We start from the raw sequence: 17,615 nt of genomic DNA on the forward strand, positions 1-17,615 counted from the left end.
TATCTAATTATAGACAAGTTGACTAACAAATAGCCTACCAACATTTAGGAAATTAGAAGCAGAAACATACTATCTGTGAAAAAAAATCCTGCACCCCCCGTCAAACAATCCACCATCTCTGACTGTAGCCAACAGCGCATTTTCTATATTAGCGGGTTAGGGTCGGGTGCGGCCTCAGATTTTCACTTTATCACATATAGTCGGGCAGTTGAGGATGGGTTATTAGCAATTGCAGGCTGGTGCGGATGAACAAACAGCTGACCCGCGCACCAATAGAAGGTATCCATGTCTCTCTGGTGTGTTGATAGAGTGATAGGGAGAGGGATAGACTGATAGAGTGATAGGGAGGGGATAGACTGATATAGTGATAGGGAGAGGGATAGACTGATAGAGTGATAGGGAGAGGGATAGACTGATAGAGTGATAGGGAGAGGGATAGACTGATAGAGTGATAGGGAGAGGGATAGACTGATATAGTGATAGGGAGAGGGATAGACTGATAGAGTGATAGGGAGAGGGATAGACTGATAGAGTGATAGGGAGAGGGATAGACTGATAGAGTGATAGGGAGAGGGATAGACTGATAGAGTGATAGGGAGAGGGATAGACTGATAGAGATAGACTGATAGAATGATAGGGAGAGGGATAGAGTGATAGAGAGAGATAGACTGATAGAGTGATAGGAGAGGGATAGACTGATAGAGTGATAGGGAGAGGGATAGACTGATAGAGTGATAGGGAGAGGGATAGACTGATAGAGTGATAGGGAGAGGGATAGACTGATAGAGATAGACTGATAGAATGATAGGGAGAGGGATAGAGTGATAGAGAGAGGGATAGACTGATAGAGTGATAGGGAGAGGGGTAGACTGATAGAGTGATAGAGAGAGGGATAGACTGATAGAGTGATAGGGAGAGGGATAGACTGATAGAGTGATAGGGAGAGGGATAGACTGATAGAATGATAGGGAGAGGGATAGAGTGATAGGGAGAGGGATAGACTGATAGAGTGATAGGGAGAGGGATAGACTGATAGAGTGATAGGGAGAGGGATAGACTGATAGAGATAGACTGATAGAATGATAGGGAGAGGGATAGAGTGATAGAGGGATAGACTGATAGAGTGATAGGGAGAGGGGTAGACTGATAGAGTGATAGAGAGAGGGATAGACTGATAGAGTGATAGAGAGAGGGATAGACTGATAGAGTGATAGGGAGAGGGATAGACTGATAGAATGATAGGGAGAGGGATAGAGTGATAGGGAGAGGGATAGACTGATAGAGTGATAGAGAGAGGGATAGACTGATAGAGTGATAGGGAGAGGGGTAGACTGATAGAGTGATAGGGAGAGGGATAGAGTGATAGGGAGAGGGATAGACTGATAGAGTGATAGAGAGAGGGATAGACTGATAGAGTGATAGGGAGAGGGGTAGACTGATAGAGTGATAGGGAGATGGATAGACTGATAGAGTGATAGGGAGAGGGATATACTGATAGAGTGATAGGGAGAGGGATAGACTGATAGAGTGATAGGGAGAGGGATAGACTGATATAGTGATAGGGAGAGAGATAGACTGATAGAGTGATAGGGAGAGGGATAGACTGATAGAATGATAGGGAGAGGGATAGAGTGATAGGGAGAGGGATAGACTGATAGAGTGATAGAGAGAGGGATAGACTGATAGAGTGATAGGGAGAGGGATAGACTGATAGAGTGATAGGGAGAGGGATAGAGTGATAGGGAGAGGGATAGACTGATAGAGTGATAGAGAGAGGGATAGACTGATAGAGTGATAGGGAGAGGGGTAGACTGATAGAGTGATAGGGAGATGGATAGACTGATAGAGTGATAGGGAGAGGGATATACTGATAGAGTGATAGGGAGAGGGATAGACTGATAGAGTGATAGAGAGAGGGATAGACTGATAGAGTGATAGGGAGAGGGATAGACTGATATAGTGATAGGGAGAGAGATAGACTGATAGAGTGATAGGGAGAGGGATAGACTGATAGAGTGATAGAGAGAGGGATAGACTGATAGAGTGATAGGGAGAGGGATAGACTGATATAGTGATAGGGAGAGGGATAGACTGATATAGTGAGAGAGAGAGGGATAGACTGATAGAGTGATAGGGAGAGGGATAGACTGATAGAGTGATAGGGAGAGAGGATAGACTGATAGAGGGAGAGGGATAGACTGATAGAGTGATAGGGAGAGGGATAGACTGATATAGTGATAGGAGAGGGATAGACTGATAGAGTGATAGGAGGGATAGACTGATAGAGTGAGAGAGAGAGGATAGACTGATAGAGTGATAGGGAGAGGGATAGACTGATAGAGTGATAGAGAGAGGGATAGACTGATAGAGTGATAGGGAGAGAGATAGAGTGATAGGGAGAGGGATAGACTGATAGAGTGATAGGGAGAGGGATAGACTGATAGAGTGATAGGGATAGACTGATAGAGTGATAGGGAGAGGGATAGACTGATATAGTGATAGGGAGAGGGATAGACTGATATAGTGAGAGAGAGAGGGATAGACTGATAGAGTGATAGGGAGAGGGATAGACTGATAGGGAGAGGGATAGACTGATAGAGTGATAGGGAGAGGGATAGACTGATAGAGTGATAGGGAGAGGGATAGACTGATAGAGTGATAGGGAGAGGGATAGACTGATAGAGTGATAGGGAGAGGATAGACTGATAGAGTGATAGGAGAGGGATAGACTGATAGAGTGATAGGGAGAGGGATAGACTGATAGAGTGATAGGAGAGGGATAGACTGATAGAGTGATAGGGAGAGGGATAGACTGATAGAGTGATAGGGAGAGGGATAGACTGATAGAGTGATAGGGAGAGGGATAGACTGATAGAGTGATAGGGAGAGGGATAGACTGATAGAGTGATAGGGAGAGGGATAGACTGATAGAGTGATAGGGAGAGAGATAGACTGATAGGGATATACTGATAGACTGATAGAGTGATAGGGAGAGGGATAGACTGATAGAGTGATAGGGAGAGGGATAGACTGATAGAGTGATAGGGAGAGGGATAGACTGATAGAGTGATAGGGAGAGGGATAGACTGATAGAGTGATAGGAGAGGGATAGACTGATAGAGTGATAGAGAGAGGGATAGACTGATAGAGTGATAGGGAGAGGGATAGACTGATAGAGTGATAGGGAGAGGGATAGACTGATAGAGTGATAGGGAGAGGGATAGACTGATATAGTGATAGGGAGAGGGATAGACTGATATAGTGAGAGAGAGAGGGATAGACTGATAGAGTGATAGGGAGAGGGATAGACTGATAGAGTGATAGGGAGAGGGATAGACTGATAGGGAGAGGGATAGACTGATAGAGTGATAGGGAGGGGGATAGACTGATATAGTGATAGGGAGAGGGATAGACTGATAGAGTGATAGGGATAGAGTGATAGAGTGAGAGAGAGAGGGATAGACTGATAGAGTGATAGGGAGAGGGATAGACTGATAGAGTGATAGAGAGAGGGATAGACTGATAGAGTGATAGGGAGAGGGATAGACTGATAGAGTGAGAGAGAGAGGGATAGACTGATAGAGTGAGAGAGAGAGGGATAGACTGATAGAGTGAGAGAGAGAGGGATAGACTGATAGAGTGAGAGAGAGAGGGATAGACTGATAGAGGGATAGGGAGAGGGATAGACTGATAGAGTGATAGGGAGAGGGATAGACTGATAGAGTGATAGGGAGAGGGATAGACTGATAGAGTGATAGGGAGAGGGATAGACTGATAGAGTGATAGGGAGGGGGATAGACTGATAGAGTGATAGGGAGAGGGATAGACTGATAGAGTGATAGGGAGAGGGATAGAGTGATAGAGTGAGAGAGAGAGGGATAGACTGATAGAGTGATAGGGAGAGGGATAGACTGATAGAGTGATAGGGAGAGGGATAGACTGATAGAGTGAGAGAGAGAGGGATAGACTGATAGAGTGAGAGAGAGAGGGATAGACTGATAGAGTGAGAGAGAGAGGGATAGACTGATAGAGTGAGAGAGAGAGGGATAGACTGATAGAGTGAGAGAGAGAGGGATAGACTGATAGAGTGATAGGGAGAGGGATAGACTGATAGAGTGATAGGGAGAGGGATAGACTGATAGAGTGATAGGGAGAGGATAGACTGATAGAGTGATAGGGAGAGGGGATAGACTGATAGAGTGATAGGGAGGGGATAGACTGATAGAGTGATAGGAGAGGGATAGACTGATAGAGTGATAGGGAGGGGGATAGACTGATAGAGTGATAGGGAGAGGGATAGACTGATAGAGTGATAGGGAGAGGGATAGACTGATAGAGTGATAGAGAGAGGGATAGACTGATAGAGTGAGAGAGAGAGGGATAGACTGATAGAGGGATAGGGAGAGGGATAGACTGATAGAGTGAGAGAGAGAGGGATGAGTGTAGGGCTGGGCGTTATGGCCTAAAAATCATATCTCTATTTTTTCAAACTTATGGGCGATCCACGACATAAGTGCATTCGGAAAGTATTCAGACCCCTTTTTTTCCCCTCATTACTCTACACACAATACCCCATAATGAAAAGCCAAAACAGGTTTTTATACATTTTTACATAAGTATTCAGAACCTTTGCTATGAGACTAGAAATGTAGCTCAGGTGCATCCTGTTTCCATTGATCATCCTTGAGATGTTTCTACAACTTGATTGGAGTCCACCTGTGGTAAATTCAATTGATTGGACATGATTTGGAAAGGCACACACCTGTCTATATAAGGTCCCACAGTTGACAGTGCATGTCAGAGCAAAAACCAAGCCATGAGGTCGAAGGAATTGTCCGTAGAGCTCCGAGACAGGATTGTGTCGAGGCACAGATCTGGGAAAGGGTATCAAAACATTTCTGCAGCATTGAAGGTCCCCAAGAACACAGTGGCCTCCATCATTCTTAAATTGAAAAGGTTTGGAACCACCAAGACTCTTCCTAAAGCTGGCAGCCCGGCCAATCGGGGGAGAAGGGCCTTGGTCAGGGAGGGGACCAAGAACCCGATGGTCACTCTGACAGAGCTCTAGAGTTCCTCTGTGGAGATGGGAGAACCTTCCAGAAGGACAACCATCTCTGCAGCACTCCACCAAATCAGGCCTTTATGGTAGAATGGCCGGATGGAAGCCACTCCTCAGTAAAAGGCACATGACTGATGAAGCCAAGATTGAACTCTGAATGCCAAGCGTCACGTCTGGAGAAAACCTGGCACCATCCCTACAATGAAGCATGCTGGTGGCAGCATCATGCTGTGGGGATGTTTTTTAGCGGCAGGGACTGAGAGACTAGTCAGGATCGAGAGAAAGATTAACCGAGCAAAGTACAGAGAGATCCTTGAGGAAAACCTGCTCCAGAGCGCTCAGGACCTCAGACTGGGACGAAGGTTCACCTTCCAACAGGACAACGGCCCTAAGCACACAGCCAAGACAATGCAGGAGTGGCTTCGGGGCAAGTCTCTGAATGTCCTTGAGTGGCCCAGGCAGAGCCCGGACATGAACCCGATCGAACATCTCTGGACTTTAATCCATTCTAACATATCTGGAGAGACCTGAAAATAGTTGTGCAGTGACGCTCCCCATCCAACCTGACAGAGCTTGAGAGGATCTGCAGAGAAGAATGGGAGAAACTCCCCAAATACAGGTGTGCCAAGCTTGTAGTGGCATACCCAAGAAGACTCAAGGCTGTAATCTCTGCCAAAGATGCTTCAACAAAGTACTGAGTAAAGGGTCTGAATACTTATGGAAATGTGATATTTCAGTTTTTCAATTTTTTTATAAATGTGAATTTAGTTTTTAACCTGTTTTTGCTTAGTCATTATGGGGTATTGTGTGTAGATTGCTGAGGGGAAAACAACTATTGAATACATTTTAGAATAAGGCTGTAATGTAACAAAATGTGGAAAAAGTCAAGCGGTCTGAATACTTTCCGAATACTTTTTAGTTCTCTCTAAATATGCATTGTTGTACAATTAAAGGTCAAATCCACTGCATTTCAAACAGTCATCAATAATCTAATGAATTCAGGGCTTGTGAAGTTATAAACATAAGCCTTCCACAACCATAAGACCCACTAATAATTTAATTATTTTATCAAAATAGTTTTACCTGCTTTTTTTTTGGCAATAATCACTGATCTGGCTATGAAAATGTCATTTTTGTTACAGATTTAACTAGAACCATGCATAATGCACATTCACTAATAATGACTAACTTCTTATAGCAGGCATTAGGCTATAGAAAATGAACACAGGCCTCATCAAGAATCTCTCAAGCCCACGTGCTAGTGATTAGCCAGCTAATCTTTATATTTCAAGTTTAGCCAACTTGGATCTATTTGCTAGCGAACAAGGTTGAACAGTTGATTTGTTATGAACACACCCTTCTGTCTGTCTCCAACTGTTTGAACAGCATGTTAGCCTGACCACTTTGTTCAGATGTTGAAATCAAGTGCCCTACCTTATTTCTCAGAATGAGAACGAGTTGGCATTTCCTTATATAATTGTGTTTTATGCTTATAAAGACTAGACAGCTAGTATAACAGTACCACAATGCCGTGCGCAACAAACTGACCATTCATTTTCCAGAATCAATGTTCATTGATACTCTCGTTTTAGTAGTGTCTGCTCTGCGCGTAATTGGAGTAGTTGAGACATAAAAAGGGTATCGTTAGAAAAGTTAACTTCTCCTCTATTACAGTAAAATAATGTCTCAATGTGTTTTGTTGTCCATATGACCGATTCCGTTGGACCAAACCTCAAATGCAAATAGCGAGTTGAAACCGCTTGTCAGAGAGGAAGAAGTGATCTGTCAACTTTGTTGGCGTGAGAGGCAGGGGGAGGGGCTTGGCGTGTGTGTAAACCATAGAGGAATTGGCGAAGCGAGAGATTTCACTCTTGATAAAACCTTTCCAAAATAAGGCCAATGTGTTTCTATGGGCTTACTTTGGACCTAAGCTTGACGACCTGCCTTCCAGCCTTTGGGACAACGACTCCCATTGTTAGGGCGGAGACATGAGCATCTCGTCATTATATACAGATCTCTGGCGTAAATGGGGAAGGTTCACACAGAGGAGCGAAGGAAATGAGACCAAAAAGACAACATGAGAACATAAACACTCATAAAAACGACAAAATGACTAAACCTTGATTCTTGCGATACAGGCATTTGGAACATCGCGCAAAAAAAGAATGAATCGAATGAATTCTATATATTGGCCAGCCCTAGGATAGAGTGATAGATAGCTACCCGTGTCTCTCTGGTGTGTTGACAGCCAGACAGACTATCTCTGTAGACTTCAGGACTCCGTTGGGTGTAGAGGTCTTGTCACTCTCGTAGTAACTAAAGTTCCCATCATTCAACGTGCACCAGCGACGACTGAACTCTACAGAGACAAGAGCAACCAGAGGACATCATACACAGAGTACACACTTTGACCAAGCCAGCATCATCAGCTTGAGCTAGGTGAGAGGAAGGGACTAGAGGAAGGGACTAGGGGAAGGGACTAGAGGGCAGGGACTAGAGGAAGGGACTAGGGGAAGGGACTAGGGGAGGGGACTAGGGGAAGGGACTAGGGGAAGGGACTAGAGGAAGGGACTAGGGGAGGGGACTAGGGGAAGGGACTAGGGGAAGGGACTAGAGGAAGGGACTAGGGGAAGGGACTAGAGGAAGTGACTAGGGGAAGGGACTAGAGGAAGGGACTAGGGGAAGGGACTAGGGGAAGGGACTAGGGGAAGGGACTAGGGGAAGGGACTAGGGGAAGGGACTAGGGGAAGGGACTAGGGGAGAGGGACTAGGGGAAGGGACTAGAGGAAGGGACTAGGGAAGGGACTAGGGAAGGGACTAGAGGAAGGGACTAGGGGGAAGGGACTAGGGAAGGGACTAGGGGAAGGGACTAGGGAAGGGACTAGGGAAGGGACTAGGGAGGGACTAGGGGAAGGGACTAGAGGAAGGGACTAGGGAAGGGACTAGGGAGTGACTAGGGGCAGGGACTAGGGGAAGGGACTAGGGGAAGTGACTAGGGAAGGGACTAGGGGAAGGGACTAGGGGAAGGGACTAGGGGAAGGGACTAGAGGGAAGGACTAGAGGAAGGGACTAGGGGAAGGGACTAGGGAAGGGACTAGAGGGAAGTGACTAGGGGAAGGGACTAGGGGAAGGGACTAGGGAAGGGACTAGGGGAAGGGACTAGGGGAAGGGACTAGGGGAAGGGACTAGGGGAAGGGACTAGGGGAAGGGACTAGGGGAAGGGACTAGGGGAAGGGACTAGGGGAAGGGACTAGGGAAGGGACTAGGAAGGGACTAGGGGAAGGGACTAGGGAAGGGACTAGGGGAAGGGACTAGGGGAAGGGACTAGGGGAAGGGACTAGGGGAAGGGACTAGAAGGGAAGGGACTAGGAGGGACAGAGGGACTAGGGGAAGGGACTAGAGGAAGGGACTAGGGGAAGGGACTAGAGGAAGGGACTAGGGGCAGGGACTAGGGGACTAAGGAAGAAACTAGGAGAGGTATGTGTGTGTGTGATTGGCTCACCCTCCTTGGCCTTGCGCTCCGTGATAGGCCGGGCCATGGAGGCGGTCTTGAAAAGGAAGCCATTGTGAGTGACGGAGTGCTGTGGTGAATAGTGTTGAGGCTCCATAAGCCCAGCCACCTCCGACCGTGGCAGCTCTGCAGACACACAACAACACACTGTCAACATGCACACTCATTATTAAACAGGACTAAACATGTATACACATGAATACAACATGTAAATACGGGAATGAATACAAATTAATATTAATACATATGAGTAAACATGAGCATGTTATCTGACAACACGAGTGTGTGTGTGTGTGTGTGTGTGTGTGTACCTGTGTTGAGGTTGTGTGAGAGGAACTCGGCCTGTAGTTTCTGGTTGTGTGCGTGTGCCAGGGAGAGGGGAGAGGGACAGTCAGCCTGCCCTGTAGAACAGTTCACATCAGCTCCACAGAAGACCAGACACAACGTCTCCAGGACATCACTGCACTGCACGTTTATACACAGGGCCTGGAGAGGGAGAAGGAGAGAGAGGGGAGAGAGGGGAGAGAGAGGGGAGAGAGGGAAAGGGAAGGAGGAAGAGAGATGGGGAGAGAGGGAGAGAGGGAAGGGGGAGAGAGAGGGGGGGAGGGGGATAACTGTTTCAAATTAAGAGAATGATCACTTTGTCAGTGTTACCTAGGATGAAATAACATTGCTGCCATGGAATGATGTGATGCTGAGTAGGAGCTTCTTGCTTGAAACAGCAGTGACCAGAATCTCATTGTAGCTGTGTCACAGCAGTATTAGAATCTCATTGTAGCTGTGTCAAAGCAGTATTAGACTATTATTGTAGCTGTGTCAAAGCAGTATTAGACTATTATTGTAGCTGTGCCACAGCAGTATTAGACTATTATTGTAGCTGTGTCACAGCAGTATTAGACTCGTTGTAGCTGTGTCACAGCAGTATTAGTCTATTATTGTAGCTGTGTCACAGCAGTATTATACTATTATTGTAGCTGTGTCACAGCAGTATTAGACTATTATTGTAGCTGTGTCACAGCAGTATTAGACTATTATTGTAGCTGTGTCACAGCAGTATTAGACTATTATTGTAACTGTGTCACAGCAGTATTAGACTATTATTGTAACTGTGTCACAGCAGTATTAGACTATTATTGTAACTGTGTCACAGCAGTATTATACTCGTTGTAGCTGTGTCACAGCAGTAATAGACTATTATTGTAGCTGTGCCACAGCAGTATTATTAAACTTGTTTCGCAATTCATGTTTCAAGGTCTCAGGCAGTTCTAGAACATTATGACATAACCTACGACATTCCACAAGCCTACACATTTCACACCAACCCACATTCCACCTGTTGTTGTTGGGCAAAGCAGTGGTGCAGCTTGACTCACATCTGGGGTTCATAACAATCCACTCAAAGTGTTTCTCAACTGAGACCAATGACTCACATCTCTGAGGACTTTAAGGTGAAATCCTTTAGGGACAGGGTAAGGGAACAGGGGTCAGGGTAAGGGAACAGGGGTCAGGGTAAGGGAACAGGGGTCAGGGTAAGGGAACAGGGGTCAGGGTAAGGGAACAGGGGTCAGGGTAAGGGAACGGGTCAGGGTAAGGGAACAGGGGTCAGGGTAAGGGAACAGGGGTCAGGGTAAGGGAACAGGGGTCAGGGTAAGGGAACAGGGGTCAGGGTAAGGGAACAGGGGACAGGGTAAGGGAACAGGGGTCAGGGTAAGACTATACTGGGTGAGGGGACAGGTTAACTGGGAATCATGGGAGGAAATTAAACCAGTCAGGAAGAGAGGGTGACTGCTCCGTTGAGAGAAAGATAGAGACCAGGAGAGATATAAAAAGGAAGGAAATGAGGGAGGAGGATGTTTTTACAGCTGAGCTCAATACAGCCTTGCAGCTGGAGTACACTGAGCCAAACACAGTAACACACACACACAATGATGCTGCTGCACTCTCTCTGAACCAACAACCCATAGCATTTTGGTGTGATTGGGGGATTCCATACTCCCCATGTCACATCTCTGTCTCTTCCCTTCTCTCCTTCTCCTGCTCTCTCCTTCTCCTGCTCTCTCCTTCTCCTGCTCTCTCCTTCTCCTCCTCTCTCCTTCTCCTCCTCTCTCCTTCTCCTCCTCTCTCCTTCTCCTCCTCCTCCTCCTCTCTCCTTCTCCTCCTCTCTCCTTCTCCTCCTCTCTCCTTCTCCTGCTCTCTCCTTCTCCTCCTCCTCTCTCCTTCTTCTCCTCTCTCCTTCTCCTCTCTCCTTCTCCTCCTCCTCCTCTCTCCTTCCCCTCCTCTCTCCTTCTCTCTCCTTCTCCTCCTCTCTCCTTCTCCTCCTCTCTCCTACACCTCCTCTCTCCTTCTCCTCCTCTCTCCTTCTCCTCCTCTTTCTTCTCCAGGACTTCCAGCCCTCACACATCAGCACACACGCACATGCACACAGACACAGGGAGGAATCCAACTTTTACACATCCCCTGGAGAGCGAGAGAGAAAGAAAGAAAGATAGCACGAGAGAGAGAGCGAGACACACAGAGAGAGAGAAAGAGAAATAATGATTTTTCTGAGGGCCGAGTGGAGTGCACTCTATACCCTGGGTGTGTCTCTGAAAACATAACTATCAGTTAGCTACAGTCCTCCTCTCTACAGAAGGAAAAGTGAAAAGAAAATATGAAAAAAGTTAAGTATGTAATCAGAGAGGGATTACAGATACCCCTTCCCTCTATCCTCCCCCCTTCCTCCATCCACCAACTAACAAATGCTTCACATGCATGGCAAGCAGAGGATCACACATGCACACACAAACACACAAACACACAAACACAAGACATGCACATGAGACACACACACACGATACAGACATACGAGACAGGAAGAACAAAGTGTGATCCATATGTTCCAGCATTACCTCACCAGAGACCTAGCAGACAGAGATACCTAGCAGACAGAGAGGCCTACTGTAGCAGACAGAGATACCTAGCAGACAGAGGACCTACTGTAGCAGACAGACATACCTAGCAGACAGAGAGGCCTACTGTAGCAGACAGAGATACCTAGCAGACAGAGAGGCCTACTGTAGCAGACAGAGACCTAGCAGACAGAGAGACCTACTGTAGCAGACAGAGCGACCTAGCAGACAGAGACCTAGCAGACAGAGAGGCCTACTGTAGCAGACAGAGATACCTAGCAGACAGAGAGGCCTACTGTAGCAGACAGAGATACCTAGCAGACAGAGAGGCCTACTGTAGCAGACAGAGATACCTAGCAGACAGAGAGGCCTACTGTAGCAGACAGAGAGACCTAGCAGACAGAGAGACCTACTGTAGCAGACAGAGAGACCTACTGTAGCAGACAGAGATACCTACTGTAGCAGACAGAGATACCTACTGTAGCAGACAGAGAGACCTACTGTAGCAGACAGAGAGACCTACTGTAGCAGACAGAGATACCTACTGTAGCAGACAGAGATACCTACTGTAGCAGACAGAGATACCTACTGTAGCAGACATAGTGACTTACTGTAGCAGACAGAGATACCTACTGTAGCAGACAGAGAGACCTACTGTAGCAGACAGAGAGACCTACTGTAGCAGACAGAGATACCTACTGTAGCAGACAGAGATACCTACTGTAGCAGACAGAGATACCTACTGTAGCAGACATAGTGACTTACTGTAGCAGACAGAGATACCTACTGTAGCAGACAGAGCAACCTAGCAGACAGAGAGACCTATTGTAGCAGACAGAGATACCTACTGTAGCAGACAGAGAGACCTACTGTAGCAGACAGAGAGACCTACTGTAGCAGACAGAGAGACAAGCACTGCTATAAGATGCTAACATAGTTTAGCTGTGATGTGCTATAAGATGCTAGCATAATTTAGCAGTGATATGCTATAAGATGCTTAAATAGTTTAGCAGTGATGTGCTATAAAATGCTAACATAGTTTAGCTGTGATGTGCTATAAGATGCTAACATAGTTTAGCAGTGATGTGCCATAAGATGCTAGCATACAGGTTACTGCCAAAATAAAGGAAACACCAACAAAAAGTGTCTTAATAGGGCGTTGGGCCACCACGAGCCAGAACAGCTTCAATGCACCTTGGCATAGATTCTACAAGTGTCTGGAACTCTATTGGAGGGATGCGACACCATTCTTCCACAAGAAATTCAATAATTTGGTGTTTTGTTGATGGTGGCTCCAGAGTCTCCCACAAGTGTTCAATTGTGTTGAGATCTGGTGACTGAGACACAGACACCCTTTAAACCCCCTCTGCTCCTTTGAGACCCCTCTTTCAAAGTCACTTAGATCTCTTCTTCTAGCCATGGTAGCCAAAATAATGGGCAACTGGGCATTTTTATACATGAGCATGATGGGATGTTAATTGTTTAATTAAGTCAGGAATAACACCTGTGTGGAAGCACCTGCTTTCAATATACCTCATTTACTCAAGTGTTTCCTTTATTTTGGCAATTACCTGTAGTTTAGCAGTGATATGCTATAAGATGCTAACATAGTTTAGCAGTGATATGCTATAAGATGCTATCAGCATCGTTCAGCAGAGTGGGAGAGGGACCTGACTCGTACAAGGCTGTCCATTCAGAAAGGGGAGACTCTGACCACACAAAGAACACATGGAGTCACACACAGACCCGGTACTTAAAGTCTGGCTTCAGCGCCACACAAATTCGGACACACACTCAAACACACACACACCATTCCAACACGTCTCCCTCCAGCTGAGCGTTGAGGAAAGGTCAAGTCCATTTCAATCATCCAACTCACATATTTACACACTTCAACACACTTACGCAAATACAACTCTCAGAACCACACTCAAATCTAACTCTCAGAACCACACTCAAATCTAACTCTCAGAACCACACTCAAATCTAACTCTCAGAACCACACTCAAATCTAACTCTCAGAACCACACTCAAATCTAACTCTCAGAACCACACTCAAATACAACTCTCAGAACCACACTCAAATACAACTCTCAGAACCACACTCAAATACAACTCTCAGAACCACACTCAAATACAACTCTCAGAACCACACTCAAATACAACTCTCAGAACCACACTCAAACACAGCTCTCAAACACACATTCTTGCCCCTCACATTTTATACACACGACGCACAAACACTTATCTAAAAGATACAAAACAGGCCTTGTCCACAAACATACAGTACCAACAGTCATACTGGCACACATAGCTACTTCAGTAGTACACTCACCCATGAGCTGACAGTGTAGTCCTCTTGACTGTCACCGGTGTGTGCGTGTGTGTGTGCGTGTGTGCGTACCAAACTGCATAGTTCCAAGTGAAGACAATGCAAGAGCACTCCTCACAAAGCTACACCAACAGAAGGAAAGAGAGAGAAGGAAAAACTTTCCTCAGCTCCACTGACCAGACCCAAACAGTGAAACAGAGAGGAGGAGGGGAGAAGAGGAACTCTGGAGGGGCGGGGTTAAAGCACATTCCTGTAGAAAGACTGTGATGATGTCAGAGGGAGAGGTGGAGTCAGCAGCATGAGCTCATACACGCCAGAGGTGGGCTGAGGTCCAGGGAGAACACAGTCCAGACAAGAGGGAATGGACCAGGGAGAACGGGAATGGACCAGAGGAAGAGAGGGATAGAAAGAGAGGGAGGTAGGAGGGGGGAGTAGGAGAACAAAGGATTCATTTAGTTCAACGCATGAAGAGAGAGTGAGAGAGTGAGAGAGTTTGTGTGTCTCCCTATGCTGTTGCATCCTGGTCCAACAATCAGAAGCAGAGCGAAAACGTCCTGTATTTTTAGTTTCTTTACATCTCTGTTGCACTTCCCACACACACATGACTAACGCACACACACTGGGCATGAACATCTGGTGAACTAAATCACTTAAGGAGGAAAATGGAATCACTCAAAGTCATGTGCTGAATGTGATTCACACACACACACACACACTGAGAGACAGAGAGAGAGAGAGAGATCTGTGCAGTTGGCATTGCTTCTGGTAACTGGGTTAAGAGGTTATTGACTGACCCAGCTAAGAGCTGTAACACTGAGGCATTCACTACACAGAGACACACACATTTAATGGAAGAGAGGGGGCGAGAGAGAGGGGTACTGACTGAAGGGGAACTCGAGGGGTATGGATACTGGAGGGGTATAGATAGTGGAGGGGTATAGATAGTGGAGGGGTATAGATACTGGAGGGATATGGATACTGGAGGGATATGGATACTGGAGGGGTATAGATACTGGAGGGGTATAGATACAGGATGGGTATAGATAGTGGAGGGGTATAGATAGTGGAGGGGTATAGATACTGGAGGGGTATAGATAGTGGAGGGGTATAGATACTGGAGGGGTATAGATAGTGGAGGGGTATAGATACTGGAGGGGTATAGATACTGGAGGGGTATAGATACTGGAGGGTATAGATACAGGATGGGTATAGATACAGGAGGGTATAGATAGTGGAGGGGTATAGATAGTGGAGGGTATAGATAGTGGAGGGGTATAGATACTGAGGGGGTATAGATACTGGAGGGGTATAGATAGTGGAGGGGTATAGATACTGGAGGGGTATAGATAGTGGAGGGTATAGATACTGGAGGGGTATAGATAGTGGAGGGTATAGATACTGGAGGGGTATAGATACATGATGGGTATAGATAGTGGAGGGGTATAGATAGTGGAGGGGTATAGATAGTGGAGGGGTATATATACTGGAGGGGTATAGATACAGGAGGGGTATAGATAGTGGAGGGGTATAGATACTGGAGGGGTATGGATACTGGAGGGGTATAGATACTGGAGGGGTATAGATACTGGAGGGATATGGATACTGGAGGGGTATAGATACTGGAGGGGTATAGATACTGGAGGGGTATAGATAGTGGAGGGGTATAGATAGTGGAGGGGTATAGATAGTGGAGGGTATAGATAGTGGAGGGGTATAGATACTGGAGGGGTATAGATAGTGGAGGGGTATAGATACTGGAGGGATATGGATACTGGAGGGGTATGGATAGTGGAGGGGTATAGATACTGGAGGGGTATAGATACTGGAGGGATATAGATAGTGGAGGGGTATAGATACAGGAGGGGTATAGATACTGGAGGGGTATAGATAGTGGAGGGGTATAGATACTGGAGGGGTGTAGATACTAGAGGGGTATAGATACTGAAAGGGTATAGATACTGGAGGGGTATAGATAGTGGAGGGGTATAGATACTAGAGGGGTATAGATACTGAAAGGGTATAGATACTGGAGGGACATACAGTGTTATGAAAAAGTATTTGTCCCCTTTCTGATTTTCTCTATTTTTGCATATTTTTGATACTGAATGTTATCAGATCTTCAAACAAAACCTAATATTAGATGCAGTGTTTGGTTTTCGCCAAGCATAGTGGGACCCATGTCACACAAAAAGTTAACTCAAGTTGTCAAAAAGCACCTGGTAGCACCTGGATGACCATCAAGACTCTTGGAAGAATGTTCTATGGACAGATAAGTCAAAAGTATAACTTGTTGGACGACATGGGTCCCATAATGCCTGGCGAAAACCAAACACTGCATTCCACAGTAAGAACCTCATACCAACGGTCAAGCATGGTGTTGGTAGTGTGATGGTTTGGGGATGCTTTGCTGCCTCAGGATCTGGGCGACTTGCCTTAATAGAAGGAACCATGAATTCTGCTCTGTATCAGAGAATTCTACAGGAGAATATCAGGCCATTCGTCTGTGAGCTGAAGCTGAAGTGCAGCTGGGTCATGCAGCAAGACAATGATCCAAAACACACAATCAAGTCTACATGAAAATGGCTAAAAAGCAACAAATTTGAAGTTTTGGAATGGCCTAGTCAAAGTCCAGACCTAATCCTAATTGAGATGTTGTGGCAGTACTTGAAACGAGCAGTTCATGCTTGAAAACCCACAAATGTTGCTGAGTTACAGCAGTTGTGCATGGAAGAGTGGGCAATAGATAGTGGAGGGGTATAGATACAGGAGGGGTATAGATACTGGAGGGGTATAGATAGTGGAGGGGTATAGATACAGGAGGGTATAGATACTGGAGGGGTATAGATACTGGAGGGGTATAGATACAGGAGGGGTATAGATACTGGAGGGTATAGATACTGGAGGGGTATAGATACTGGAGGGGTATAGATACAGGAGGGGTATAGATACTGGAAGGGTATAGATACTGGAGGGGTATAGATACAGGAGGGGTATAGATACAGGAGGGGTATAGATAGTGGAGGGGTATAGATACAGGAGGGGTATAGATACTGGAGGGTATAGATAGTGGAGGGGTATAGATACAGGAGGGGTATAGATACTGGAGGGATATAGATAGTGGAGGGGTATAGATAGTGGAGGGGTATAGATAGTGGAGGGGTATAGATACAGGAGGGGTATAGATACTGGAGGGGTATAGATACTGGAGGGGTATAGATACAGGAGGGGTATAGATACAGGAGGGGTATAGATACTGGAGGGGTATAGATACAGGAGGGGTATAGATACAGGAGGGGTATAGATAGTGGAGGGGTATAGATAGTGGAGGGGTATAGATACTGGAGGGGTATAGATACTGGAGGGTATAGATACAGGAGGGTATAGATACTGGAGGGGTATAGATACTGGAGGGGTATAGATACAGGAGGGTATAGATACTGGAGGGGTATAGATACAGGAGGGGTATAGATACAGGAGGGGTATAGATAGTGGAGGGGTATAGATAGTGGAGGGTATAGATACAGGAGGGGTATAGATAGTGGAGGGTATAGATAGTGGAGGGGTATAGATACTGGAGGGGTATAGATAGTGGAGGGGTATAGATACTGGAGGGGTATAGATAGTGGAGGGGTATAGATACTGGAGGGGTATAGATAGTGGAGGGGTATAGATACTGGAGGGGTATAGATACTGGAGGGGTATAGATACAGGAGGGGTATAGATACAGGAGGGGTATAGATACTGGAGGGGTATAGATACAGGAGGGGTATAGATAGTGGAGGGGTATAGATAGTGGAGGGGTATAGATACTGGAGGGGTATAGAT

At 46.2% G+C, this 17,615-nt stretch overlaps 1 protein-coding gene across 3 annotated transcripts in view; it reads right to left on the reverse strand.

Moving 5' to 3' along the window:
- Nucleotides 1-17,615, reverse strand: part of LOC121567824 (arf-GAP with Rho-GAP domain, ANK repeat and PH domain-containing protein 1) — a 60,383-nt gene that overhangs the window by 22,499 nt on the left and 20,269 nt on the right. For all 3 annotated transcript variants that reach the window (XM_041878139.2, XM_041878137.2, XM_041878140.2), the window contains exons 13-15: nucleotides 8,882-9,056; nucleotides 8,562-8,696; nucleotides 7,283-7,418 (exon numbers count right to left, since the gene is read on the reverse strand). In XM_041878139.2, the coding sequence (XP_041734073.2) occupies nucleotides 7,283-7,418; nucleotides 8,562-8,696; nucleotides 8,882-9,056 (446 nt within the window). The remainder of the gene's footprint in view (nucleotides 1-7,282; nucleotides 7,419-8,561; nucleotides 8,697-8,881; nucleotides 9,057-17,615) is intronic.

This window comes from Coregonus clupeaformis, chromosome 6 (genome assembly GCF_020615455.1).
Source record: "Coregonus clupeaformis isolate EN_2021a chromosome 6, ASM2061545v1, whole genome shotgun sequence".
NCBI classification, from domain to species: domain Eukaryota; kingdom Metazoa; phylum Chordata; class Actinopteri; order Salmoniformes; family Salmonidae; genus Coregonus; species Coregonus clupeaformis.